Genomic DNA, 26,203 nt, shown 5'->3' on the forward strand with positions numbered 1-26,203 from the left:
CAAAAGTAGAATTTTGCCTCATGACTCAGACTGCGAAAATTTTGAACAGACTTGAGATTCACAACCTGGTCAGCTCAACGATTCCAATGCAATTCCTTATGAATTGTAGCTGCAAGTAGGCCAGCCTACAGATCTTGTAAAGATGTCGCCGGTAGGCTAGAAATATGTAAGATGGCACCTTCCATGACCTGGGCGTGTAGTAGGCCTTCCACATTACCAACTGCGCAATTTACCGGTCAAAACGAAGGTAGCGGTTGGCGCACATTAGATTTACAACACAATGGCTGCTCAATACCTAGCTTGGTACTTAAAACGCTCGATACCTAAAAGGCAGAACCCTTGGACAGGTAAACAAGCAAGCTACAAGCGGATTGCAGTAACTGAAAGATGACTTGACACTTTTCAGCAACTCCAGATGCAAGCTGCATCTCGGTTACTAGAGCTCTGTACAATCGTACATATTGTACAAGCTGTAGGCCTACAGTGTACATGCAACTGCACAAACACCGTCGAGTTGAAAACTAATAATTTGTCTTTTTTCTGGCACAGACTCCATTAGCACTATTGATAAAAATAATACAATAAACTACTTTTATTTCACAGTATAACAACAGGAAATGACTTAGGCTACGTCGTACAATTTCCAAGCACCGGTGGTATCTATAGATCAAGTGACAAAAACATAAACTTTTCGAAATTTCTATAAAACAAATAGGCGACGAGATGCATGCTGGGTAAAACAGAGAATCATACCTTCAAGAACATATTTAATTTGAAACTGCATCCAGCAATGGTGCGCATTGCTCACAGCACCATATAATGCGGCAATTCTGTCGTCGTCTATAGACAATTTTCAGAAAGCAATTACTTCAGAGATGTGATAAGCGTAAACAAAATCTGCCGCCATTTCGCGAGATGATCACGTTGACTGGAAAATTAAGGTGAAAATACAACAAATAAAATGAGAATTTGTACAAGTTCTTACAGAACATTAAACTGACGTAGAAATTGCAAAAATAACGAAAACACGTCATACAATTAACTGAGCTGAAAAAGTGCAAAACAGAACAAGTAGTAGCTATCCATCAAACCAGGAATATTTTGCATCGTTAATATATAAAGACTTTGTAGTCATACAAAAAGGACTGATGTGCTGAATGGGTGCATTCTGTTGCAAAAATACAAAGCAAAATTTTGTGTGGAAACGTTAAAATTACAAATCAGGTTCTTTGCTGAGTCGGTCATCAGAAATAGTCTCCAAACGAAGTGAGTTACACAAAACTGAATGATTGCGGTGCCTGCATTTTCTTCCACTTGACGAAGCACCATCTAAACTGAAAGGTAGGTTACCAAGCATTTTCAACCACTATCAAGTGAATAAAAAATTCAATAGAGTTTGCATGACACAATGCTGGTTGCCCGCTAGCCATGCCCAATGCTCATGTAATGAGATCCTGCGTGGTTTAACATTATTTCAAATCCCAATAAGTTAAAAAAAAAACGATCAATGAATAAAGCATCAACGTTCTTTTAAATTAATTAACAGGCAGAGCCTATCGCAAAAATATCAACATGTGTATAAAAAAATAATAACAACAAAATGAAATAACGCGCTCTGTCTATTTACTTCATAAATAAATCAAAACCATCTGTACTGCCAAAAAATATATATAGAAAACGTTAGAAAAAAGTTTTTAGAAAAATGTACTCTTGAACATGACAATCAAAAACCTTCAGCTCAGGAGAGTTAACTCGGCTCAAGGCACAAAGCTGAGCAATCGTTAACACAGCAAGAGTATTACGAGCCGCGAAACTTTCAATCGTGTAATGTGTTGGACAATTTAGTGTGAAAAGAATCCATAAACAGCCGTATGCATGGCTTACTATATTACAGGCCTCCCAGACGCGCAGTGCTACCAAAAAAAATGAAGGCGAGCTTCTCTTTTATGTATAGCGAATGGCAACCCTGAATGCCTGGTCCAAAAATTGTGCGGTTTGAAAGTGCTACAATCATGTTGTAAGAGGCAAAGAGCTCATGTTATTGGTATCGCCTAGGATGTTTTTATATTGTTTTGAGAAAGCTTATTTCTTTGCATTTGCACAAACATTTGTTGGTGCTTTCATATCAACTATTAACACTACTAGAACAGTAACTCCAACTAAGGTATGCAGTACACCAGCACTAGGTATGCAGTACACCTACACTAGCACTGGCCATTCTTAGCTTTGCTAGTTCAGATCTTGCAGCCTGTGTAGCTTTATAGATAAAAGTAGTTTGGTACATTACAGGTGAGTTATAAGGTGACATTTTACGTTGTAAATTTGAAAAATACAATACACTGAATATGGTCTAGTGTAGAAATTCTGTATTTTATTGAAGAATTCAATTGAAATGATTTCACTCAGACGGCTACTTTAGCTTAAAAAAGGTGCATGATGCATTTCATAGTAGAGCAGTTCTTACAATATGCAAAGTCAGAATGATGCAAAATGTATGGATGTGGTATGAATTTTTGAAAAGTATCCACATACAGTATTCTTGCATGGCAGTGAGTGCTAACCTAAGATATTGAGTAATACTGCACTGGCCATTTTTGAAGTACAATGTTGTCCAGCAATGGGTAAAAGAATAAGTAGTTGAAAAATCAAAGCCGAGAGATGTTTTAATCAGACTAGTGAGCTAATTTGATTGTGATTCAAGAAGCTTGGCCTCAAGGCAGTTTAATGTTGGAAATTATTTCTGTCAAAGTTGGCATAGTTTAACCTGTGCAAGGGTATGGAGTGGCCATGTGGTTATAGTTGTCATCTTTCGTTTGGAATAATTTTCAATGCTAAAATTCAGGTTTGCCGAAGTGTAGCTATTATAGTTTTTCGGCAGTCACATGGGTATACAACTATACATATATATATTTTGGCCAAAAAGTGATTTATTGGTTTTGTTTTGTTGCAAAATTTTGGAAAAAATACTTTTTACCGGTACGGTACATAGACAATTTATTGTGTGAAACAACACAGAAATAATATGTTTACTTCTTTTTTGATGCAGCCATACATAATATTAATCAAACTTATTATCTTAAATTAGTCGCAAATGTTGTGTGACTCAATGTAATGGAAACTACGACAAGGACAAGAAGCAAAAAACATTCCGTTTACTGCGAAATGCCACAGAAAAAAAGTTGTGGATGTCAATTATACCGCGGGATAATGTGCCAGACAGCCCCAATACGGTTATCTGCGAACGGCATTGGCCTAAAAATTATGCAACAGTTAAGTGTTATGGCAAGGATAGACCAGCTGAGCCACCATCTGTGTTTAGTGATATCAAACCAAGTTTGCTTCCAACAAGAAATTCTATACTTAAGCCTAGAAGCACTGTCAAAGCATCAAATGCGGCACGAAATGTCTAGCTAGACCAGCACGCCATGTATACAGAGGCACAAAAAATTAAAAGCTTTGATAACTTGTGCCATTGCATTAAAACTTTCGATTGTGCAAAAAAGTAAATTTTGCTACAAACTAAGGAAGAATTAATATTGCAATCCCCTAGTTTTGTAAATGGCTGTCCAAAACTCGTTTTAAACATACGCAATAATCTGCGGTATGAAGCTTTTCATTATGGCACAAAATGCATTATTGAAACTTTGTCAAGTAATAAGATTACATCTACCAAACAGTGGTCCCAGATTGAAAAAGCAATTCGTTTTCTCGGTTCAGCAGAAGTTTGCAAAAAGAAGTAGGTGATTAATGAACAAATCACAAGTATGGAGCGAGTTTCTGTGGGAGAAAAAAGTATTCACCAGAAATGATTGTTCGAGCATTTGAATATTTTCCTACTTCCAGATCAGCCTACAAGCGGATAAGAGAGGATTTTGAGCTTCCAGGCATCTCATTGCTCACACAAATAACATCTGCCGTGAAACAGAGTACTGATGACTGCTACTTGAAAGGTGTTTTTTCAAATTTGCCTGATCCGAAACAAAAATCTTGCTTACTGCTTTTGGACGAGGTGTACATAAAGCCTACATTGCAATATCATGGGGAAATGTGTTTGGTCAGGCGACAAATAAACCGCATCTTTTGGCTAACACAGTGTTGAGCTTCATGGAAATCACTCTTCATGATGGTCCAAGATTTTTATACAAAATGCTTCCTGTTGAGGAACTTGATGCTGCATTTCTGTGCCAACAAACAACTTTGATTGTGGACACAACAAAACAATGTGGTGGGTCTGTTAGAGCCATTATTTGCGATAGTAATAGGGTAAACCAGTCCCTTTTTGAAAAACTGTTGAAAAACTGCAATCAGATAGCATTCCATGGCGCACTGACGATAACATTTTTGTTGTTGTATGATTAATTGATTATGTTCACCTGCTCAAAAACATCCGGAACAACTGGATCACTGAAAAAAGTCAGACATTGCAGTATGTATTTAATGGAGAAGAAAAGGTGGCAAAGTGGCAAGATGTAGAAGAGCTGAAGCGGCTTCAATCTTCATACCATATTGTGACATGTCACATTTGTCTGAAGTTGCTGTCCATCCAAAGCCTATGAGAGGCAGAAGAAAAGTTTTTGCCTTCAATTTTTCTCCGAAGAAACAACTGCTACTTTACAGACACACTCTCAACTTGACAATACCAATGACACTGCTTTATTTATCTCGCGAGTGCTTCAGTTTTGGAGAATTGTGAATGTTCATCAGCCATTTGCTGATATTCGCCTTCGTGATCAAAATCGTGCAGTTATACGAGGTGAAAATGATGAGAAAAAACTGTTGGACTTTGGAGAGAAGGCACTAAACATGTCAAACAAAAAAAATGAAAATGGTGTTAGGTATCATGGCTTAACAAAAGATACTGGTCTTGCGCTTTAGCATACATACAATGGTTTGGTAGATTTGGCGAAGTATTTATTGCACACATCTCTCCCTATGTGTCACTGGTCAGTTTTCTACCGATGCACTTGAGAAACAGTTTGGCAAACTGCGCCAGGGCTCAGGTGGTGCATATTTTATTACCGCACAGCAAGTGCTTGAAAAAGTTGATTTTACAAAACCAACTTCTTCTTGGCATGGACAAAAACCTGTTAAAAAGTGCTAATGCTGGTGGTCACTCTTGCTTGAAATGTGATTTTTCTATGTCAGAAAACGTTTGCACAGTCTTTGAAAATTTGGACAAATTAGAGGGCTCACTGCCTACAGATGTGAAGATGACATTGTTGTATATTGCTGGTTATGTTGTGCGAAACAGTAATTTTGATGACACCGGTTTTTATTACATAAAGTACGGTAAATACATGAAAAAAATAAATCGTGTGGAATTGACAATTCCTGGCGATTACGTCTGCCAGTGGGTGTTTTACAGCTACATACTTTTTCGAGAAGTGGCAAATGTAACTTGCCGTAAATCTGTGTTCTTTTGCTGAAAATCTCAGATTTTTAAGGGTTTTATGCAAGTAAACAGCATGCTGCAAACCTGTGCAATAATTTGTTTAACAATCATTCGCGCTTGTACACACTTCGTAGCAACAAAGAGGCAAAGCTAAACGTTTTGAAACTACAGAACTGATGCTAATTTATCTGACTCCCACAACGTAGGGCCCCATATGTTTTATTGTTTTGATTGTGCTAGCACAGCGGTTCTCAGCCATGGAAACATTTTGAGATGGGCCGCAGAACTATTTAAAAAATGCTAGATTCATTGAAAATTTTAGTTTCATTTGTTTCACTGTAGTTAATTTTGCACTTGTACGTTAGTTTTGTAGTTTTGATAGTGGTAAGAATGAATGATGCTGCTGTATTTTATTACAGAGTGGCAATTTTTGTTCTAATTATAAATTCGGTGGCGTGTTGCAATCACTGCCTTGTATTGTACTATATACGAACCTTGATTTTAAGCTACTACAACAGTGTGAACAGGATAGTGGGTTACAGAAATTTCTGCTTCGTAAAAATGGGCCACAAAAGAAAATAAAGGTTGAAAATCACTGTGCTAGCATGTGGCTTTCGTATATTGCCAAAAGTGACAATTTATTAATTGGCAATGTAAAACTCAATGGAAAACTCAAAGCTCACAGCATATAACTGTATATTTGTTGATGAATATTGTTGAATTGAGTGTAATGCATACATTTTCATGTTGATAAACTTTAAGTTTCTTTCGTTGACATTTGGTTGAATCGCAATTTTGCATGCTTTCTGAGCATTACACAACCTATAGCAAAATCAGTTGTTTTATGTTATTTCAATATCTAGCAACATTTATTCTGTGTAGAAGTAGTACGTTTAACAGTCAGAAATGTAAAAATGGTTGCAAAACGGTAAAACGATTGGTCTGTACCAATTACATGTTAAATGTGGTTTTAAAACACTCGCCTCCAGTTTTTAGGTGGCACTGCGCATCTGGGAAGCCTGTAATGTAGTAAGCCATGGCCAATTGGCCATATGCCATTGCGACCTCTTTCCGCACTCGACTGAAGAACAAAAATCAGAAATTACCATTACCAAATCCTTATGTGATTCCGCCATGCTACAACTAAATGGCTTTGTGTTTATACTGAGAAGCTCAAATATCATAAGATCAGGTTCAGTTTTTCAGTTCATAATATTTTCCACTCTTGGGATCAAAGTAGCAATTGAGGCAGGAATCATAGAGAAGGTCAAGCATTTCCTCCTCATCCGTGTCTCCGGTCGTCGTCGAGCTCTTTATACTCATGGAGCTGCTACCATCCGAAAGACCCATGACATCGTAATCATTGGTCACTGATTCTGCATCCGAGATGCTGTCTTTCTTCTATAGAAGTAAAGATGAGTTTTTCATCAACCTTTTCGCTGAAGAGATTAATTCTTTAATCCAGCAATGGTTAGGAAAAGTTGGGTATACAAGGCCATGTCAGGTTTAAAAACGTGGTATTTTTAAACTGTAAGACTTTGAAAACATTTATAAAAAACAAAACTCATTTAATATTTAAAACCTGATAACGTAAGGATTTAAGACGATGCAAAATACTCGCAATTCCAGGTGCCCACGCAATGGTCGCAGAAGATGAAAGCTTAATTTTGGACAAGAACAACATTCCAGTACTTCAAGGTCATTACAAATACACATGTAAAGCAAACCACGCTTCTGCTGCGAAGAAGTTTATCCAAACATTCACGGCCAGCTGCACCGGAGTTGACTTTTTAATAATTGTATTAAATAAATTTTGCAACTAACTAACCTTCTTCTACCTGCAAACAATTAACCTTGATCTGAGCCAACCCTGATAGCAGATCAGTCGTTTTTACATTGATTCAACGTCTGCACACGTTAAATCAATGCAAAAACGACTGATTTGCTGTCCGGAGAGGCACCAAATTACTTCAAATATTAGAAAAGTGGTCAAGAAATAAGTAAACAGGACAAAGGACACCACGTCACCTGTTGCGCTCTGACCGATGGCAGGACAGTGGGCGGGCTAAGCAAGTTGGCCCAGTCCCTAGGGTTGGAGTGGGACGCCATAGTGTAGTCCAGTGTGTCCTCGCCTGTTGGACAGTTGAGCCTCATCTCGTAAGCGTAAGCCTGCAATGACGATGATTTTGAAACGACGACTCAAACGCAAAATTATGTAAAAAAAAAGCGGCTTTTGCCAACCGAAGAAGGATTAGGCAACAAACAAGTTACGTTCTCGTTTATTTACATTACTGTTGCGTTTCAAAGATATTCAAGGAATCGGTTGATCAGGAACAATTCACAAGACTTACGATTTCATTGGTAAACAATTTCTAACGACCAGGAAAGAAAAATTCTTCACCTGAGGTTGCATGGGAGGAGGGTTTTTGTACGTGCTCCAGCTGTTTTCAAAGCTATCTTCAAATCTAGCTCGAAAGTCAAGATGATCGTGATTCTCCTCTATCTCTTCTCCCTCTTCTTGCTCTTTCCAATCTTCATCCACTCCCCGTTTCATGCTCTCCAACATCTGAGCTTCAAAAGTCTCGCTCCAGGTCCCAACCTGGTAAAGCAGCATCGCGTCATATAAAATGCACGTCAGTAATACTTTGATAAATTAATAATCTCTATTTATGTAATTGTTTAAGATCAGTTGATTATGGAAGTTGGGCGTTGACCAACCACTTTGATGGAACTGATAAAAGCGTAATGTATGATGACTAACAAATCTTTAAGCGACCCAGAGCCTACTGTTCATAATACAGTTGATGGATAACAAATACAACAAAATGCTTTTTTCCAACGTCGGGTTACGATCTCATTGATTTCATGAAGGAGCAACCCTAAACATGTCCGACCTGGAAGCGGTTAGATTCCGGGGTATCGTAAGGCTCTGAGGTTTTCGCCAATTCTCTCAAACTTTTCTTGTTCAATGTCACGCTCTTTTGACTTCCGTTGAACTAAAAACAAAACAATCACGATGATGAGTACAGCCTTGAAACATACCAGAGTGTCAATCTGGATAACAAACTTTTTATCAGTACAGGACTTGTTGGAAATGTAGATACGACTGCATTAACATCGATACAGTCCTTGGCATTGCTATTAACTTTATTCTTATGATGTCAGAATGCTAGATAATGTTATACGAAGTATGCAGTATCAAGTTGAAGGTTTCCACTGCTTGGTTTGCCTATTCCGCCGCTTTTTCATTGCACGACCTCACTTTACCATTTAAAAAAAATGGCAGACTCATTTCGTTGTACTCTGCTTGCACAGTTAGAATCTTCTAAACTTTAAAGTTTCTAATTGGAACTACAACATTCCGACATGATCAATAAAACTCCACAACAATCTGTAGGTGAATACACAGAATTACTCAATTACTCACTGGTGATAGGTTGATTGAATGTGAACTTGCTTCGTTGCTTTCAATGAAATCATCTTCAGCTTTACTCTTTGGCTCCACAATAGAACTTTGTACAAGTGTGTCAATGGATGCAGTGAGAGTAGCATCGGAACTCTTTAAAGAGACAACACTTTTGTTGAGAGGAGCCGGTGAAGATAGTGGTGAGTCATCAGTGTATCTTGCACTGTCATACAATGGTGAGGAGGGTGGTCGGGTCACAGACATGTCGGGGGATAATGATGACTGAGGTTTAAAATGATAGTCTTTTGATGACACCGGTTTTGGGAAGTTTTTGTGTCTTTGAGAGAAAGAGTTCGTTGCACTTCCACTTCTAGGAGTAGGTGTGTTCCAGACAATTCTTTGCTGGATGCTCTCCGGATCGGATAAGGAGCCACATCCGTTTTCAAACGGTTCATCAGATGGAGTAGGTTCCCGTGGAACAGAGTGAGGTTGAGAAGAAAATTTAAAGACTGAAGAACTTTTCACAGAATCTGTAACACCATTTACAGAGTGTTTTCGTGAGCTCACACTAATATCGGTGTTTGGCGGATCGGACAAATCAAGCTTATCCACCACGGCTGCGATATTTTGGCTGCTGTTAGCACCGTTCTTTGCATCAAGTCTTGGATGTATCTTTGGCACAACGATTCTCTTCTTGATTAAACTATTCGTTGCTTCCTTTGTGAGATCATGATGTTGCAATCTAGCTTTACTAGAATGGACTTGCCGTGCAGAGGGAGGATTCGAACGCATGTCCGATGATCTATGCAGGTGACCGTTGTCAGTACGGGCAGAGCTTAGTCCATTCCGTGATCTCCCACTTACTGGGACCTCAAAAGGTACCTTAAAAAACAACGATACAGTAACAGCCCTCGCTGTGCGATAGTGAAGTAAACAATAGAATAAATATCCGGGTGACAAAGTAAAATTGTACTTTATGCAGTATGAACTATGCAGTCGTGGTAATAATATTATTACAACCTCTAAGAGCGCTTGTAATTAGCAAAGACTATATGCATTCCGAAAAAAGAAATTTGCAACTACAGTACAAAGATATGCAGATGTGAACCCACAGGAGGTACTTAAAGACAAATGACAAGAACCGGTGCTGGTGAAGCAAAAATTAAGTTAGATCTTGTAAATGCAGTAGGTAATAATAACAATAACAAATAAAAAAAAATGGCATGAGAGATGCAAAAGATTAATTAAAATCGAATTGTACAGCGGCATCAACGATTTAGATATCGCATCTTGGTGAAGAAACTGTGGAAATGTTCTGTTCTAAGAAAATAAGAAAAAAACACTCAAGACGCAAGTGCAGAAGTGCGCACTAATCATAATGTGAAAAAAGAATATCTTGCTATAAAGAGCAGAAGCTTACATATTATCAACCTGCTGCGTTGAGACAGTACACGATAAAAATACTTGTCGCTTTCCGTGTGTTAACGAACGGGCATCCAAAAACAAAATTATAGCCCTTAATACCGTTTTCTGTGTCTTCAAACTAAATAAAACATTAATAATAATACATTGTATTGTTCAAGAGGGTTTCATTTCTGGAGGATCACTACACAATCGTCATCTACACAGCACCCTGCTATCATACACTTAGTCAGGCAGTTCATATAGAGGCTGAAAGGCATTGAAGCGTTACTTCAGAATAAAGAATGGAAAACAACAATGCAGTATTTTTGCGATTCCTAGAAGGCAAGATAGACCTCTCTTGAAATGACGCAGAAAATTGAAGTTATAGAAGCAAAATCTCAATGCAAATATAAAATATATACACTGCAAAAGCAGTAAGTAATACTAGTAGTACAGTAATAACATCGATTAAAAAGCACAATATATTTAATGATTAACAGTAACAGTTCTGAGAACTTAATGCAATGCAAACTGTCTACTTAAAACGCTTCATTGAAGTATAACCAACATTCTGGCGGGGTCAACCCGGCAAGAAAATGAAAGCAAAATGTGCCGGGCATTAACAGTTTTAAACAAAATTCCTGAACCAACCAAGATAATGTTCAATGGACGAAGTAGAAATCGCTCCAAATACTTTCGCGGTGAGATGTGCCACTGTGCCAGCGACAGGTCGGCCGCGGTCAATTGTCACAGCCAGGCTGCCTGCGTCAGAATGCCCTGATCTCATGACTGACTGATTCATGTCAGTATTGATACACAGAGGCATTGTGCAATGTGCGTTGTTAATCAAACGGCATCGGTGTACTGGCTCAATAGTGTTAATGATAAATTGCATCTTGCCATCATAATTTATCTGTAGTCTTAACATCCAGGGCTGAAGACGTTTAAGACTGAAGATGCTATGAAAGCAAAATACATAACATATTGAGTGTCTTAGCGTACGCCCATCTTGGACAGTGGACACAGCACCACGAAATAAATGAATTATTTTATTGGCCAAGTTCTACCTTTGTTCCGAACGCGATGCTTGAGTGCTGTGAATGGGGCTGCTCTTTTTCTGACATTCTTCTGCTGCTGTATAAGGAATCCTCGTTTGATGACGACCAATAGCCAGACGAGTCTTTCACACTATGGCGCCCTTCTTTTGTTTCAAGGCGCCGTCGAATTTTGTTCATTGAAATAACCTATGCAGGAAGGTAGTATTAATAAAGCTGGCATAAATGAAGTAATGCGGAATCAACTAAAAAGTTGAAACCATAGGCGCCTAAGCCGTGGGGGCCAGGCCCCCACGCACATTTCTGCATGGGAGTAACTTTTTATGCTGTATTGATACATAAAACAATAGATGAACTAGCGATCGGCAGCAGGAAAACATTTTTTAAATGCAAACCGCAACAGCTTCGCGATAAATAATCACTAGAACGAGTAGCGATGCTACAATCCCACCCCAGACAAAAAAATCTGTCATTTTTACATTGATTTAACGTCTGCAGACGTTGAATCAATGTAAAAATGACTGATTTTGCTGCCTGGGACATAGCAAAAATCTACTATTTTGCGTCGATTCAATGTCATCAGATGTTGAATGCACCCAAAAACAACATAATTTGCTACGTAGACGCAGCGTGAGTTTAGCTTAATGCGCTTGCAAACAGACTCGATGTCGCTTTCAAAAGTCGAAACCTCTGCAGTGAATCGCTCGCTGTGAAAATGAACTTGAAGTCTCGGTTCGGCCCGAGGTAACCACTAACCAACGCAACAAGGGCTGGTACAAACCGCAATGCGCACACGCGGCATAATTAACGCAGCAACGGACTCGCGCAAACTGCATGGCGCACACATGACCGTTGCCATAGAAACCCGATCAAAGGCGGGAATATGCGCATCTTTTGTTTCATCTGCAACACGAAAACGGGCGTTTTACAGCGAATTGAAAGCAGGTCAGTCATAAGTTGCAACATTGTAGTGAAAAGAAAGCAATGTCAAGTCGAAAACTTAATCAAACGTCTCTCCGTAACTATTTTTCAAGGGCTGTTTACGGATGTCAGCAACTTTTAAATTTATTCAAGGTGACGTGATGTTGAATTGATGTAAACATGAATGATCTTGCTTTCAACAGGTATATTTTCAAGCGTATGATCAAGTTAGTATTTTCATTCCATTTACAGTATACCTTTTAGTAAAGCTTTTCGTCTCTTGTTTCATGCTAATAAATCTAGTTCGTTGCTAAACTTTATGCTGTGCTTAGCTTAAAGAGTCGCAGTCCATCAACCGCTATCCGCTAGCCCACGCAGGCGCATGGCATGTTTTTTGGTCGAGTTGTGTTCATAATAATTAACGGTAGGTCGAACGTAACGATAACTCCGAGTGCGGCAATAAAAGCAATCCCAGTGTGATGACATAATTACGTCATCCATCTGCGTGACATTTTGCTGAATTTACGTTGCTGCTGATGAAACACGCTTTCGCCCCCACGGCCAAAAAAATAGTTAGGCGCCTATGGTTGAAACAGCTATTCTCGTTTCCAGCAGTAGTTGCACGTTGTAACATTCATCTGGTGCATGCAAAAGTAAAAGCCAAACATATATACAATACGTTTGCATTGCTTCACTGAAGTTTGTAAATTTTGATTTGTATGTTATTCGCTTTGAGGATGCGCAATTGCGCATTGCCATGGTGTGTGAAACGTCAGTGGAGCAATAAACAACTTGTATATTATATCATATATATATAATATGTTTCCCTTTTACTTTCACATTCATCAGATGAATGTTGCAAATACTGCTAGAAACAACAATATTCCTGAGGAGCACCCAAAATTTCAGTATTCACAACTATACATTCTTTGTGTGTCTATCAAACCTAATATATACATTTATACATATATACATTTAATCAGCAAAATTCCAATAGAGCAGACAGCTTATCAACGTTGATGCTCAAAAATAAATTCATTATGGCTCTTCACGAACAGAAAAACATAATACCGGTATGATCGATGATGTAGAGTTGTAGACAGCAGTATTAACCATGGTGTTTCTATGTATAGCCTACACACTGGATCTAAACAAGTTTCATAGAATAATCATGTAAGTTATCATCATAACTTTCAAAGTCACGGATTGAATAGGCTACTTAGGCTACATACCGTATGTTTATATGCAAAGCATACCTGAGTAAAGAAATCAATATTGTTGGAAAATTGCAAGTTTGCAGGAATACTTTCACACTGCTGCATGGTATACCCATCACCATCCATATCGTGAGGCTGCGTTTTCATGGTAAATACTCTTCGGATTTTGCAAGTACCTTTCATAAAACAAAAATTATAAATTTCTAAGTCACAAAAACAGCAACAGAACAAATCTGAATAGCACTGTGTCTTCAAATTCAACAGTTGCACTAAAATTTTAACCTTAGTTTTGTCTATTCGGTGGTTAATTTCAACGTTTCAGTAAAGCTATTCTGCCCAATTACTTTGTCGCTACACATTTATACATATATTATATATCATACTTAGAGATGTAAATGCAAAAAAAACGAACCGTTTTTTTTTTAAAAAACGTGTTTTTTTTTCAAAAAAACTTGGGCCAAAAAAAACACGCGTTTTTTGTTTTTTTTCATATTTTTCTGGAAAAGTTGCAAATTTTTTACAATTTGCAGCTTAGTTTCATTATAGTGCTCTTGAAAAACATCAAACTAGTAAAAATGGTTTTATGGTTGTGCTGAAATTCCTAAGTGTTTGTGCTTGGCAGCAGCATAGCCTATGTTTTTTGCATAGTCCTATGTTTTTTCGCTTTTTTCTTCATTCTCAGGCATGTTTGTGGCAGTAGACCTGACAAACATTGAATTAATGCAATTTGATACATGACATAATGTAGATGAGTTAATTTCTTTTTCCTTTTATGGAAGTTAGCCTACGATGTTAGTATACCGGACTGGTTATTCTTGTACACACACAATGGGTTGACGAAATTTTGGCAAAAACAAGATGGCAGTATTCAGAACACACATTACCTTGTTTGTGGTAATTTACTAATGCAAGCTATTGCCAATAGCTGTTTAAACATGTTTTTTACGTGATAGCTTAACAACGATGTATAACTTATGCTTTATAAATGTTGAAACAGAAGTTTTCTTTTCGTGTGTTGTAATTTGTAAGGTCTTAGACACTTTGTCATTGATGCTTCTTGCAGATCATTTGTGACATATATAATGCAAGAGTCTTATCACTGATATTTTTAGCTGTCAAAAGTAAATGCATTTCTCAGAAAAGGTTTAGGTTAATGTTCCTTTCAAATGCCCACCACCCATGTTGACTAAATTGCTAGTAACTACCAACCCTGAATGAAGAAATTTTCCCTTTAAAGTGGAGTTTTTCATCACTGCTCAGTGTTCACATAGTGAATAAATGCTTCATGATACTTTTCCTGACAAGTAAAAAGTTTTACCCATATTCCCGCAATGCAGGATAAAAATACAAAACAAACATCAAAGATGAAAACTTATTTTATTCGGGAACTAGGCCAACTACTTTTTGAGATAAAAAGAAATTGACCTCTTGTCGTTACGTACCAATAAAACCATGATGCGTAACTTTAATTTTTTTTTTATTGGGTAGAGGAAAGATTGACGAAAAGTTTGGCAAAAACAGAAAAGTGCTAAAGTCTCAAAGTCCTGCAAACTAGTTCAAATTGGATGGATTAAGTGCAACCATACTTCCTTAAGACATGTGTATGACAGCACAATGGTGTGATTAAGGGAAAACAAACATGACTATGACATCACAAAGGAGTATTGAACCTCTTCAGGGAAAATAAAAAACATCAAAATGTTCCATCTTTCACTACAGTTAAATGTGATTTGGGCTAAAAGTTGGGACTTTAGCACTACACTGCTTTTGCCAAACTTTTCATCAATCTTTTCTTTAACCAATTAAAAAAATTTTTTTTAAAGTTACGCATCATGGTTTTATCGGTGCGTACCGAAAAAAGGTTAATTTCTTTTTATCTCAAAAAGTAGTAGCCAAAACTTGTTTTAATGTTCATAAACAGATAGCCAACCCAGAAAACATGGGGGTAGAGCTAAATCTTATCCAAATATGATGAGCAGTTCTTGAGATATTGCCGTTTTTCTATTGCTTCTTATCTATGAAGCCACCTAGTGGCTAAGGTTATTTCACTTATAACTCGAGAACCGCTTGTGTGGTTTTCATCAAGTTTGCACCAAATGCACATCAACTGGAACAACCTCTTGACGTTGTACTGGAAAAGGTGTGGTGTGCTGGTCAAAAGTGCCTTTGTGAAGCAGAGAAACAGGACACTGACCACCTGGACCTAACATGCCCATTAACCAAAATCCCAGGTGGCTTCGAAACTGTACACGAGTGTGGTCCTGCATTTAACAACTGGCTGGACCAAATTACGGACAATACATGAGATGTGCCAACCATAGGACACTGTTACTACTATTTGAGATGATGAGAAATCTTTATGGCTCGTGTGTTGAGACTTGAGATCTACAAAATTGCAATGAAACAATATACCAGACATATAGTCTGATTTGAAATAAGTTATACGAGTTATGAGACTGTTTGTTTGTTGAAAGAGACGCTATTGCAATGAGTTTACCCTAATTGCTGCATATTGTGACATTTAATGTCAAAATAGGTAAAAAAAACAAAAAAAAACGAATAAAACACAAAAAAAAACAATAAAAAACAAAAAAAACGAGCTCGTTTTTTTTAAAAACAAAAAAAAAACGTTATTTTACATCTCTAATCATACTGTATAATCTGTATATAGCATCAAAAAATTGCTTTAATTACATTTACGATACATTCCAATGTTAACTCATCAAATAATATATATTTTTAACCACATTTTAGTTTTTTAACTTACCACTGATGGCAAATGTTTCAAGAGCTTTAAAGGTTTGACTAAGAAACAGCTCTGTCGTTAATGAAGCAAGGTCTAAAGATAAATTGCACCAAACATCTCGCTTGATAATAGTTAGTGGAACTTTGGCATGAAGAGGTGTGGAAGATATATCTTTGATTGATGTAGAAAGAACAATTCGTCGTTTATTATTGCTGATATCGGTCATAGTCAAGCCAATAGCAAAATCTTTTGATAGTGGAACATAGACTTGCATGACAAGAAACCTAAAAATCATTATTGTGATATTTACATACAATTGTTCAAAATTATGTCCCAAACAATTGTAGCATAAAAAGTGGTGAAAATATTTATTTTTTACCAAGAAAAAACTGCAATTTTGTTGAGTCACACATGTTCATTGTTCCCACGAAACAAGTGAGTTTCAACTGCTTGATGCTATAAAGTATAATTCCAGTCATTGCACCTTCAATCCTTCATCACCAACCAATTTTGATTATATATACAGAACATTAATTAATCTTCATGTTAAGAGTACTGCCTGTCTGTCAAGAGTGATGTCTTTCTCTCCACACCTCACGGCCCATTGGGTTGGCAGAGACCACATTTAGGACAGCAAGGCAATGTAATACTTTACAAGTTCTTCTCCAGAAAGGTTTGGCCTGCCCGGTTGTAACCTAATTCGTACCCTGAACAATTCGTACCCTCATTTTGTACCCTAAAAAGATCGAGAAAAAATAGCACAAAGCCGAAGTGGCTGATCGCAACAAAGCCGAATCAGAGTTTCGGCAAAAATTTTAAAGTTAGGGTTAGGGTTAAGCGGAAACTCCGATCCGTGTGCTATTTTGGCTTTCTTACATTTTTTTCTTGATTTTTTTCAGGGTACGAAATGAGGGTACGAATTAGGTTGCATCCGGCCTGCACTACCTGGACCCCGCTGTGCTGCAATGTTGATGCATCTGACCTGTGCGATCCAGCTGGTGCTGCGCTTAACGTTTCAAAGCTGTCTCAGTCTGCCCAAATGGAGAGCTTCAGCAATGTCTCTAATTTTAAGCCTGGATAAAGGAGACTTAAACTGGATTTTGTCTCAGGGCTTAACCTCTTGTATAAAATGGTGAATGAACACACTTGATACATGGTTTCTGTTTAAGGTTTCTGAACTTGAGCAGCTACTGGTGCTTACTGTATGACGTTAGTTTTGATTGATCAATAGAGCTAACTTTTAACTTTAGTTGAGAAAGTATATATATAGGCTATATAATATTATGCTGACATAATGTATCATACACTGTACAGTACTGGCGATACACTTAACGTATTTGACAAACAACAAACCTCTGAATCAGTCCCAAAGATTGCTTGGTGTCACCAAGAGGAAGCTGAAGCCGTGCTGTGGTAGTGGTTCCATCCAATGTAAACACATAACCTTTAACATCTTTATCATATTTCCGCTTGACATGATGATTCTTCAACTTTGCAAGCACATCTTTTCCACTAGCTCCAAACACTTCCACTGCTAAGCCTCCTTGGTATTCATTTTTAAACATTGTGCTACTATAAACAAAAAGAAAATCATCAAAACTAGCACCAAAAAAATTATGACATCAGTACACAAATTTATTGCAATTTATTTTATTGTGCACTGACAAGGTAACATCTACAGATAAGCTATAATTTGGTGGGCCTATATTAATAAATATAGGCAGTGGCTATTTGACCAGCGCCGGTCTTTGAATCTGAAACACTATTTGACCGGTCATGACGTTACTATACAGGCACCTTTTTCTCTTTCAAAGCAAAAGAAGAGAAGCGCGTATATAAGTTCTAAATTGGACAATTTTATTCAACTCGATCCGTGGCGCGTGCGATACTTCGCCGGCTTCTATTCTAGAGGGAATGAGTTCGATACTACCCGGAAGCGTTCTTTTTTTTTAACTAAATTTTGACCCGAAGTGCATTTTTGTAGTCAATTTTTAATTTGAGCTGCCTACAGCCCAATGTTTGTGGCCGTGCTAACTACTGATATATAGCCTGCTACATAATTTTGCATTCAGGCACGTTTTAAACCTTTCAAGGTTTTGCCACCTTTTCCCGTTCATTAACGTACTGGCTGGTAGGTCTATATCGATTTTTGTAGTTAGTATCTTTTTCGTCCCGGATGCGTTAATGACGAAAAATAAAATGATCAAGAAAATGAAGTATCTTCTGACAGGTGTCTTTGCAAAATAAAATGATTGATTGATTGATGTGACCGTGTTTGCCGAACGAAGCATTACATTTTTGCTCTAGTTATATACAATGCTTCTTTTAAAGAAATGGTAATGGTATGTAAATGTAATGCAACTCAAATTAAAAATTGACTACAAAAATGCACTTTGGGTCAAAATTTAGTTAAAAAAAAGAAGAAAAGAACGTTTCCAGGTAGTATCGAACTCATTCCCTCTAGAATAGAAGCCGGCGAAGTATCGCACGCGCCACGGATCGAGTTGAATAAAAAATTGTCCAATTTAGAACTTATATACGCGCTTCTCGTCTTTTGCTTTGAAAGAGAAAAAGAAAAAAAGTGACTGTATAGTGACGTCATGACCGGTCAAATAGTGTTTCAGATTCAAAGACCGGCGCCGGTCAAATAGCCACTGCCATAAATATACTAAAATCTGACTTTGAAGTTTTTTTTGTTTATCACTACTTTTGATAAATTGTAGCAAGTACGGTATGTTCTTTTTCATTTCAGTAAAATGAAAAAAGCAACAGCATGCCATGTCAATAATCTTGTCTATTTGAAAGATAGCTTTTACACTGTTGATTTTATTCTCAGTCTATATCGTATTCATTTGATGCGGGATTTGATGAAACAAACTATTCTATCTTAGATAAGACATTAATAATTTCAATTCAATCAATTGGAACTTTTATTACAAAATCTGGCAAACTACCATAGCCTATTCCTTTCTATAACTTTGTTGACAACAAATCAAAAATTAGCCTTTTTCAACATTAGGCTATAGAACACTTTCAGACCTTGTTACAATTGATCTGACCCTAACTCACTGAATTACCGAGAGGTACAATTACTCTACACTAGCCTACGTATGAACAATAGCAAATGTACGTTTGTATGTGCAAGAAAGCAATAACTTAACCCTAGAGGCCTACAAGGAAGAGGCTATGATCCAGCAAGCTTTATTTTGGACTTAACCAGTAACCTACCAAGATTATGCACTCTGCAAATTACTCAACCGTTACGAATTATTTGGAAATAAACAAATCAATCCCAGCTGAATTAAACTATTTTTGATATTTTTTATTTATTTTTTTATTTTTTATTTTGTACGTATTACTTTTAGACTCTCAGCCTTGCCTTTACTTTTGCGCATTGTCTCTCATCATGATTTTGTCATAGTATTCAAGTTCGTGTAGCTTAGTTTCAATTTTCAGTAGCCTATAAATAATTCTTTACTCAGTATTGATTGTACCAGTTAGTCTTGGCCAGCATCTTAATTAGATTACCGGTAGGCTACTGCAGATTCATTTATTTATTTAGTAATAATTTTAGGTAATGTTTTCGTATTTTTTGTACAGTAGTAGAGCGAAATGCAGACGCCATAAATAGGGCTCTGCTGATTCTCCATGCATTTTTAATAAAATACCGTAATACTAAACTATTTTTGGTTAAATCAAAACATAGCCTATCTTTAGTCAAAACATATCTTTAAAAACACCTTTCTCTTCGTCATAAAATTTTGTTTTTAATTTGGAATAATGACATTTTCCGTGCACCAGTACCCGTGGTTTGGTTCAGTGGTTATCGCCTTCGGCTCTGGTGCTGGTAGCCCTGGGTTCGATTCCAGGTCGGCTCATACCAAAGACTTTAAAAAGGGTACCGATTGTGTTTTTTCTTGCATAGGCCTAACGCAGTGAGGATAAATCGGGTAATAATCTGGTGACATATCACCCTCTTCCAATCTGCCTTGAGCCAGTATGGAAGCAGTAGGCCTACGGCTCATAAGATCACATGGAACCCTGTCAAGCAACCCATGTCGATGCGCAATCTGCTGCAAGCGGAGATAGCAAATGATTAATTATTAATGACATTTAACTCGGCTTTGGTTTGGTGGTTTTTTAATCTTTATCATCGGACTGACACAGCCTTGATAGGTTATTCCTGGTAATTTCACATACTTGCAGCGTCTCTTGATGCAGGGTCGGTTACCGAGATTGACAGAATGAAGTTTTCCTATTGTTCAAGTGTTGTTGCTATGGAATTATTCCATTTACTAGGAACCGCTGAATGGAGAGCAGTCCTGAAATGCGTTGCTCAAGCGCACACCCCGAGAGTCGAACCAGTGCCGTGTGGTCTTAATTGAGCCCGGTACGCAACCACTGAGCTAACGGGGAGACGTAGCCTACTCTTGCTCTCACTTCTATGAAAACTTGAACTCCATTATGAAAATTACAGTTAATGTTTTATTTATTATTTTTAGTAGCCTACTTGGCATGTTTTCTTACAATAATCACCCCCGTTAGCTCAGCGCTCGACTCAAGATCAAGCGGTGCTGGTTCAGCGCTCGGGGTCTGCGCTTGAGCGACGCTTTCAGGACTGCTTTCCATTCAACGGCATCGAGTGTGTAGCACCCAAGAGCTTTCTCTCTGACGTCACGCGCTTCGCTCCACTGGCGTCGCGTCGGATTCTGGAATATTCTTGACTTGATCAAATAGACTGGTGAGCTGGCGCGATCCCGCATCTCGGAATTCAATTTAGCAATCAATTTTTGTAAGATGCTCAACCGCATTCCGGCTAAACTTCATCGACACTTAGCCTATAGTCGTATATCTGCCGTTGTGTTGCGTTGCGTTATCTACTGTAGGCTATGGTCGTGTGCAGCGATTGCAATGCTTGCGGTGGCGCTCTCCCAATCAAAACCAGGATCCTTCTTAAGAAACTTGAACCATGATTCCTAACTCATTCTTAAGTTCCGAAGTTAAAAATGTAGAACGACAGCGTAGCCTACTGTAGGTGTAGGCTACTGAGTTCTGGTGCTTTCATTTGGTGTTCTGGTTGCATTCTGTCGTTCGGCGGTATTCAGTTGAAACAAGTCAATAAAGCAAATCAATAGTGGATATAGACGCTGCTCTCCGATCATTCCCACCGCACTACCGCGCTTGGAATGTTGCTGTACTAACTACAGATGTGTATGGTGCACCTTTAAGTAGTGTCGCTACAAGTGGATGGAATAATTTCCCGGCAACACCATTTCAATCATAGGAAACTTCCATCTGCCAATCTTGGTAACCGCCAACCGGCCCTGCGACATAGGCTAAGTATGCAAAACTAGCAGGAAGAAAGAATAACTTATCAGAAGTATCATCGGGCCCAGCCCAAAATAAAGCAGCAGCAGCATCATGTTTTTATTTGCACCCATTGCGACAACGTGCAGTATAGGCCTACACTGCGATCACAAATGCGATGCAACAGACAAAAGGAAGCAGGGAAGGGACATATTAGTCTTCGAGTCAGCTGTTTCCCTTGTTTTGGCATGCCCGTAGCCTATGTGTTTTTGCCGAGACACAGCCGCGTGCTTTGGAGCAGTGCGTCGAACCCACGTCCTTTCGAACATCGCTCAAATGTTCTCAGTGAGAATACCGATAGTGTTCTCAGTGAGATGATTCAATACTGTACAATTCAATTTTATTTTTTATTGCTGGTGCGAACAGGTAGAGAACGATGAAGTAAACACACAAATTTGGCACCAACAAAAGGAAAAGATGACAAAAACAAAAGGTTTAAACTTTAAATATGCATCGATAAAATAGAGTTTAGAAAACACTATCTTAAAAATGCACAGCCGCCAAACCTAGGAAAGAAAGAGAAAAAAGAAAACTTTTATTTTGTCGGTTGCAAAAATAGGCTTACAGTTAGCACTTGCAAGTGCAACAAGGACGATTTATATTTTACAATACACAAAAAAAATTCCAAACGTGACAAGCTTCCAGATCTTTTTACTAACATATTGTACACATTCTTAAAAAAGACATTTAAGCCTATATTTAAAGTTCAAAGTATTGTAAGATATTTCTCTTATTTCTTTTGGCATTTCATTCCAAAGTAGCATATTGCTCCATTGAAACATAACATCTTCTTACCAAAGTTTAATGTGGCAAATAGCAAATATAAATCATTATTTTGTTTTCCAATAATGTTGAATTTTATATCTTGCGACTGTAATCATTGGTGTAGGTCGGCTTCCAAGCTTTTTTGTTGTTGTTGTTGTGTTAAGTATATTTTTTTTGTTTTTTCTCTTTGATATTGTAACGACCACGTATTTTAACTTTAGCATCGTAATAAGTTCTTTTTTTGTTTTTTGTGGGATTGACTACTCTTGTCCAATTCATTTCAAATTTAAAGATTATTTTGGGAAATTAAAAATATTAATTATCCTACTGTTTTTTCCATGGAAAGTTAAGACCTTTTGATTTCGCCATATTTTCCTTTTGTTGGTGCCAAACTCGTATTTTTACTTTGTCGTTCCTTTTCGTGTTTGTGCCAGCAATGAGAAATAAAATTAAATTGAAATGTAAAGCGTCGTTTCACATTCAAAATAAGAAATCTTGTCTTTTGAATAAAAAAAAAGATCCAACTATACAAAATACAAAAATATGCAGAAGGCGACCAAGGCAAGTTAAAATTTTGCGAAAGTCATCCAAGTTTTTCCTACCGAAGTCTTTGATTTTGTGAACTTTAGCAATTTTCCTGACCTGTTTTCTTTTCTCACATAATTTTCTTCAGTCATTTTAGACCTTTTGCTGTTTGAACGAAAGATGTCACAATAAGAAACTGCATAGATTAGACAATATGGTTCCATGGGAAGTTTGGACGTAGGTCACTAAGCGGATTTTACAGTAGAAAAAATGCGAAATAAAAAATATAAAAAGCAGAGATGGCATTGTCTGCGAGTTTTTTGGAGGAGTGTGGGGTGTGGCAACGAGGAACAAACCACAGACCATACCACCAACGACTACACCATTATAATTTACGTTCTCCAACTGGTGTAGAAGATAGGCTTTAAGCACCTTAAATAAAACAAACAACTGGTTGTTTTCTAGCATTCTTAGCGTGCATGGAAAACATCAATACTCTTGTGATGATTGCTAACTAGGCTAATCATTTTCTCCATGTTTCTCCACTGAATGCAGATGTCCTGAAATTGCATTGCTCAAACGAATACCTCAAAGTCAAACCATCTCTTGCCATTGGTTAGTTGATTACGTAACCGGCTGAGCTTTCGATGCAATTTACAAAAAGGAGTAAATGCATTAAAATATGAAACTTAGTTAGTAGCCTTATTATCCATTTCTTCTACAATGGTCTTATAAAACCTTCAAAAATCTAAAGCTGAGAAAAAAGGTTTGCATTTGTAAAGTTATATCAAATGCAATTTCAAGTTAAAAATAGGCTAATTCACTTTGAATAAAATTTTACCAGAAATAGGTGACGCAAAGTTTGTTGAGGTTTTTTTTCTCCAACAAGCTCTTGTTGAGTGACGCATAATTTAGTGTGGCATCATTTGTGGCAATAAGCTCGTGATTGCTTTGGCCGCAAGGAGGCGCAAAGCAATCATCATTCGACCACTGGGCAAAGTTTTTCTGTCTGTAGTTCGGTGAACGTTCTTTTCAAACCACCGCAGCACGCCGAATACTCAAGTTTAACTGCCGCATTGTAGCCTAATTTAAATTTATAAAAAAGAAGCAACAGAACACGGACTTAAACAGATCTGATACAGAACACTGAAAGCAAAAGGAGTTGCCCAAGCTAAGCGTAGTCTGTTTCGCCCGTGGAAGGATTTCTATATGTGAGGTTTTCTTGGCCTACCTTGCTCTTCTTCGTGATGCTGAACGTATCAAAATGTGTTCCCCCCACGACTATTAACGCTCTTGGTACCGCTCCACGGACGACCAATTGTCTAATTAGCCACTAATGAGCAATTGTCTAATCACTCTAATTGCTTACTTTACAATGTAGATAGTAATAGATACCAATACACAATATTACTAGGAAACTATGTTTTGAAAGGCAGTGTACAGCGCTACGTAATACCACAGCGAACTTGCAGCATCAGGCAAAAACAGGTCGTTTGTATCCACATTGTGAAATAAGCAACGATCATCCTGCTAAAACCGAAACTCAATCTATTGCACTCTAATTGTTGTAGCCTACTATGTAACAAATTTCCAACTTTGAAAAGCTTCAAGAACTAATGAGGTTCCACCTTGTAAATTCGGGGGCTGCTAACTCCGAACATGGGCTTGCTTGTACATAAGGCCGTAGCCAGACCGCAGAGCAAGGGGGGGGGGCAACTTTTTTTAGGGTGGGGGCGAAAAAATTGAATCATTATAATTGTAGCTGTTGCTCGAGAATGTTGGGATTTTGCCAAGGGAGGCGAGGCCCCCCCTGGCCCCCGGCTGGCTACGGGCCTGCTTGTACACGATCATGTCAGAATTTTTGAAAAAGAGTTTTTAGTTTTTCCAACGTTTGCTTACAAATCCAATAAAATAAACATTACACGCATGGCTAGTTGTAGTGCCCAAAAAGCTTCCTTTGTCGTCACGCGCTTCACTTCACTGGCGTCGCGTCGTAATCCTGGAATCCACTTAATTTGTACAAATACTGCTGTAACGAAATCCGCGTCTCTTTAGATTTAGAATCTAGGAATTTGAATTTAGGGGATTGCAAGCACTGAATTTTTATAAGATCTAATCGCATTCTGGCTAGTGATTCATACACACGTAGATTTGCCGTTTAAATGTTAGGCTACATTGTGTCATTGTGTGGCAGTGTGCAGCGATTGCAATGCTTGCAGTGGTGTATTTCTAATTAAGAAAAACTCCTAATTATTGAATTCAAGTCGGCAATGTAGGACGACAGAGCGTTGTGTTGATTTCTGGTGATTGAACCGTCAATCGTTCTGGTGTTTTTCATTTGGTGCTCTTGTTGCAAGGATTCTGTCCTTCCACATCAAGCTTATTATGTTGGAATGAATCAATAAACGAATCAATAGCAAAGATCATCGTGTCCTAATTACATTTCGCCATCACCATGCCCAGGAGTGCTGTCGTCACATCGACGACTGCATATGAGTGGGCAGTCTACTAGCAAGCAACGTGCCGCTACACTAATCAACAAAATGCAAAGCCAAACTAATGAAATCGCTCGGTTATCCTTGCAAACCGTCAGGTGTTGTGACAAAGAAAAGTACCTAGGGGTTTTCACTTAAAACTGTGGATGTGATAGGCTACATATAAAACTATCCTGGTACGACATAGCGAGCCAAAGGGAAAGGGGAAATTGGTCAAGTTGGCAAATCGACATTTTTGTACCTTATTTTAATCGTTTTTTTACTCTGATAATGGTTTTTTTGAGACGCACATGTTATTAATTGCAGGGGCTCTATCCACTTTTAGAATTTGGGGGGGTGATTTTTGGACAGTGGGCTAAAATCGTCATAGTCATTACAACTTCTGGGGGGCTGCGCCCCCCAGACCCCCTATTGCAGCATCAACTTCTTTCTGATCGCAGCATAGGGTTTCCAAGTCGTTTCACAAAGTATGTTTCGGAAAGAACATTTTTAGGTAAGCAAACTGGTAGTCACTTAACAAGGAATAATTCTGGCACTGCAAATGAAAACTCGAACCAATCATGAACTACGTTTTCCGTGACGTGAAAAAGGACGAAAAGAAGATGATACAAAGCAAATCAAGTGCTGGATTTTCTATCAGCTGTTTGTTTGTTTGTTTTTCATATTTTTACCCTGCATTGCGAGAAAGTGGACTTGAGCGCTATGCATCGGTGTACGCCTTCTGACGTACACCTGACCCACGCTGCAGCCGACGGCAATGTCTGTTTCCGGTTGTCTACTCTACTTATGACTTAAATTTGGTAGGGCAAAGTGGGGCGTGTTGTCACAGGGGCGTGTTGTCACAGCACGATTTCCATGTGATAACGCAAGCGTACAACCACGAGTTTTCAATGGAAGGCATAGTTTTCAG

General features: G+C 38.0%; 1 protein-coding gene across 1 annotated transcript; it reads right to left on the bottom strand.

The window, feature by feature from the left end:
* Positions 1-5,758: 5,758 nt before the first annotated feature.
* On the bottom strand, positions 5,759-17,706 carry LOC145786880 (protein CFAP20DC-like). Its single transcript, XM_082598621.1, has 9 exons — positions 17,495-17,706; positions 16,163-16,425; positions 13,435-13,571; positions 11,270-11,446; positions 8,820-9,680; positions 8,287-8,388; positions 7,794-7,991; positions 7,421-7,561; positions 5,759-6,793 (listed from the first exon to the last, which is right to left on the bottom strand). The coding sequence occupies exons 1-9, from the start codon at positions 17,704-17,706 to the stop codon at positions 6,587-6,589; spliced, it is 2,298 nt and encodes a 765-aa protein (XP_082454747.1). The 3' UTR covers positions 5,759-6,586.
* Between the last annotated feature and the right edge of the window lie 8,497 nt (positions 17,707-26,203).

The sequence above is a fragment of the Aplidium turbinatum genome, chromosome 17, assembly GCF_918807975.1.
Source record: "Aplidium turbinatum chromosome 17, kaAplTurb1.1, whole genome shotgun sequence".
In the NCBI taxonomy this organism is placed as follows: domain Eukaryota; kingdom Metazoa; phylum Chordata; class Ascidiacea; order Aplousobranchia; family Polyclinidae; genus Aplidium; species Aplidium turbinatum.